Source organism: Dermacentor silvarum, chromosome 3 (genome assembly GCF_013339745.2).
Source record: "Dermacentor silvarum isolate Dsil-2018 chromosome 3, BIME_Dsil_1.4, whole genome shotgun sequence".
Lineage (NCBI taxonomy): Eukaryota > Metazoa > Arthropoda > Arachnida > Ixodida > Ixodidae > Dermacentor > Dermacentor silvarum.
Genome location: NC_051156.1, coordinates 144,459,161 through 144,463,445, shown reverse-complemented (window position 1 = coordinate 144,463,445; position 4,285 = coordinate 144,459,161). Strand labels below are relative to the sequence as shown.

Below are 4,285 nucleotides of genomic sequence, written 5' to 3'. Positions count from 1 at the left end.
AAAGTGCGGGCTACGGTGCATTTTTAGTGCAGGCACGTCCTTCAACACGACTGCATGTTTCAAATAACTGTACATCTCCCTGATTTTTTTTTCGTTTTTTTTAATAGCAACAAGTTTTGCGAAAAAGTATTCTGCATGCACAGGTAAACGCTCGTATGTTTTACTTGATCACTTGGTTCGAGTAGTATGTTGAAGATTTTCTTTTTCGTTTTCCCTCATGCTGCGACATTCTTAGTCGGTGCAGTATAAAAAACCCGCAAATCGCCGGAAACTTCAGCAGAACAGTTTCGCCTTCAGAAGACTCCATCTACCAGCAGCAATGGTTGCCGTAAGTATATGGGTTTCATTGGGCCTACTTTGCTAAAAAAAGACAGAATTAGCCTTCACTATTGTAAATTAATTAGAGTATATTTTGATCCTGAGTGCTATGTCAAGCTTATCTGTGCACACTTACTGTGATATTGTCGTGCTTAGCACTATTGAAGTATCTCTATATATTTTAGGGCAAATTTTAAACAAGTAATTAAGTTATAGGAATGGTCATGTGCTTGTAAACGTTCAGGCAATTTACCGGTGATAGTGGAAGCACTACTCGCCGTAAATAAACGTGGCCTTATTCTCAAGCCGTCCTTAATTTTCTCCTTGCTCTTAAATAATGCCGAGATATTTCTGTCTGCAAGGTCACAGCGTTTTGAGGCGCATGCATGTACACATGCGCACACCCACATAATGTAGATTTCAACCAATGTTCTATGTTCGGCAATGTTCTGTTTGTCAACAGTAATATCGTACTTTCTATTCAGTTTGGTGCTAGCCTTGTCCTGGCCTTGGTCGCCGGCGCTCTGAGCCACCCCGTCATTCCCTCGGGCATCGGCTTCGGTTATGTGGCCGCTCCAGGTGCCCTGACCTACGCCGCCGTTCCAGGCTTCGCAACGGTGGTTGCAGCCGCTCCAGCGGTGACCCGCGTCGATACCTATCACGCCGCACCAGCATTTGGCACTGTTGCTGCTTCCCCCGCCGCCACTGTCACTAAAGTGGACACCTACCACGCTACGCCTGCCGTTGCTAGCGTTGCCGCGACGCCGGTCGTGGCTGCCGCTCCGGCAGCCGCTGTCACCAAGGTCGACACATACCACGCAGCCCCGGCTGTCACTAAGGTAACGACTGTCGAAACCGCACCAGCCGTTGCGAAGGTAGCCACCGTCCAAGCGACACCAGCCGTGACACGTGTGGACACCACCTATCAGGCCACCCCTGTCGCCGCTGCTGCCCCTGCCGTGGCCAAGGTTGCCACCGTTCACGCAGCTCCGGCCGTTACCCGCGTTGACACCTACCACTCTGCTCCGGCTGTGGCCACCGTTGCTGCTGCCCCAGTAGTGGCCGACGCTCCAGCTGTAGCCGGGGTTGCTGCCGTTACTCACGCCTTCCCAGCTATTCCTGCATACCACGCGGCTCCACTAGTGGCTGCCGCCGCTCCAGTGTACGGATACGGCGTCGGGGCTTTGAGCTACGGTCTAGGACACTATGCCTACGGATACGGCCTTGGCGCCTACGGCCTCAACTATGGTTATGGACTTGGCACTCCTTTCCACTATGCCAACGTCCTCCTCCGTAAGAAGAAGTGTAAGTATGACAACTGAACATTTCATTCCATAATGAAATCACCGAATGATGTCATAGCAGTGTGCCATGTCATGAAGACTCGTAAATATTTAAAAGGAAGCTACAAATTTACAGGAAGCAATTGTTACTTACAAGAGTGCGGATGTAGATTGGAGATGTATCGCTGCAAGAAATCTTAAACTCAAGTATCAGTCTCACGAGCTTTGTTGTTAGGAGCAAATTCGGAATGATTATGCAGAGAAAATTTCAACGTCAGTTATTATTAATTTGTATTTTTCTCACGCTGCAATTTAGAATATGAAAAAGCATTATTCACCCCAATATATACTGCTACTATGCAACAAAGCGACCACCCGGCAAACTAGGTGACGGAATATCTGGCTCGAAATGATTGCATGAAGCTTCAGCTTTTGCCAGCTTCAGCAAATATTGCCAGCCACAATAATTTCTAACATGCCTTGCTGACACTAACCTCATGTTTTTTTACAGAAACTGAACAAGACCGTCATGGAACCTGCGGCTGCTCTTAAGATACCAATACCCCTCAAGTCGGTATTTTAAATAAAGCAACAATTGAGGCAAAACAAATTCTATGTGTTCTGTTTTACTGTTGAGAAAGTGCTGATAGCAGCCAATAATATCGAAGACGCCAAGTTATTACCGAAATTAAAGCTTTCCAAACTTTCGAGTTTTCGCATAATATCGTCGATTATTCTTTTGATTGTTGCCCATTTGTGTGTATCTGCATATAAGTATAGGGGAGTGACACCTTGTGTTGTGCCCTAAAGCCACTCAAACATAAGGGCAGTCTTTCGTCTGTAAAAGTAAATGGACAAATGTAAAAGACGCAGCGCAACAAGATTTCTAGCCGAGTAACCGTAACAAGCATCAGCGAATGTAAACGAACATCATGGTGCCTTAATTGTAGCCAAATATGAGTGACAGTAAACGTGCACGGGAGTATTCTGTTGCTCCTGGCCTTTTGACAGTTGCCTACTCGGCCTTCCACGTGCATTGTATCATGTACTAAGAAACGCTAATGCATTAATTTGGTAATATTGTCAAACAGCGGGAGCTTGCTATTACCGCATATTTTATGTCTCAAATACACCGCGCATTGGCCTCGCAAGAATTTGCTCCAAATACAGACAAGTCTCAGAACTCCATTATCTGTTTATGAACAACAGTTATGGTTTATGGGGCGTACCGCTGTATGATAAGCTTGCTTAGTGTTTCGCGTGACTATTTTCTTTGCTGCTCGATGGAGTTTTCAGTGGCGGAACAACTCTTTCTCTAAGAAGATGAAAAACAATGAGATTCCTCAAGACGCAAACAGGCGGGTTCCGCAAGAGTGCCACCGAATTTGGTTACTGCCAGAGTTGTGGTGATATAACTAACCACTATGAGCTCAGGCTACCATGTTGTTATGCAACACACCACGACTGGTCATCTTGTGGATGGATTCACATTCAACTAGAACCTAGTATTCATTTGTAAGACTGTTGTCAGTCTAATGCGAGAGTCGGGCGAACTCTAAGAATCGCCCTGCCTACGCATGTTAATGCATCTCAAAAAGGTTTAGCTGGCCTACGCTACCGCGGCCCCAGATTAACTTGGCTTAGCGGGCCCACGCCATCGCCGGTCTCTTCGTGGTGAGACTGGATTGCTGGTGCGGAGATGAGGTCAGGAGGTAGGAGTAAAAGAATAGGGTTTATTTGCATTTTACAGGTGAACTATCAACGGTGATTGTCAATATAAGTGAACAGCCGAATGCCTCTAGATAGCTATTGACTTTACTAAATGAGTGATGCACTTGAAGTCGCATATTTGTTTCAGGCAGGATGTTTAGGTAGCATTTGCCATTACGTTGCTTAGTACTCTTCAGAACAGAGCCATTAACAAGAAGATCTGTCGCAGCAGAACGGGCGGCTATACAAATAGGCTGTTTTGTGATATACGGGTGGCGTTTATCAGCGCGAGGGTCAGCTTCGAAGGTGAGCCATCCTCAGTTTCAGCCACCGGTGCCCGCTGCCGACAAAGGGGAAGAGGCCGACACAAGAAGAGAAGGGCTGTCCTTCCCGAACAGTCCACCACCGCATCTAAATTTTGAGATGCCCCAAAGCTCTGGCGAGAGAGCACGAGCGTCGGAAAGTGCTACAATAGCTGCATTGCGTTCTGCGACAAACGCGTCCTGGAATTTGGTTACGCAAAAGCAGTCCGACCACCACTTCAACGGGCAAAAGAGCCTAAGATTCGCTTTCGAAGCGGTGTAAATAGCATTTGCTTCATCCTGCTATGTTACGACTGTTGTGTGCAGCAAGTACGTTGCTGTTGTGTTTCGGGATAACTTTTAGCGAATGCGCAATTGGTGTTTTTATTATCCACACGGTGATCATAGATCACACGAATTCTGGGATCACGTGAAGAAAATAGCACAATAAAGAAGTAACCAGTTAAAAAATTATCACTGTTTACGCAACGCGCTCACCGATCGAGTAATCCAAACAAGGGAATGGTTCACAGGACGATAGAGACATGAAGTGATAAACCATGGTCGGAAAAGGGGTTTGTATGGAGCCGACTCTTCGACAAGGAAACCTCTTCTTCGAAGCCCTATGCATTGTAGCTGCGTGTTTTTATAACAAAATATTTGACGGTGTCA

At 46.4% G+C, this 4,285-nt stretch overlaps 1 protein-coding gene across 1 annotated transcript; it reads left to right on the top strand.

Annotated features, from left to right (window-relative positions):
* Positions 1–290: 290 nt before the first annotated feature.
* Positions 291–1,640, top strand: LOC119444837 (cuticle protein 16.5-like). The gene is made up of 2 exons (XM_049664761.1): positions 291–328; positions 804–1,640. Exons 1-2 carry the CDS (start codon positions 320–322, stop codon positions 1,638–1,640), a joined length of 846 nt encoding a protein of 281 aa, XP_049520718.1. The 5' UTR covers positions 291–319.
* The last annotated feature ends 2,645 nt before the right edge of the window (positions 1,641–4,285 follow it).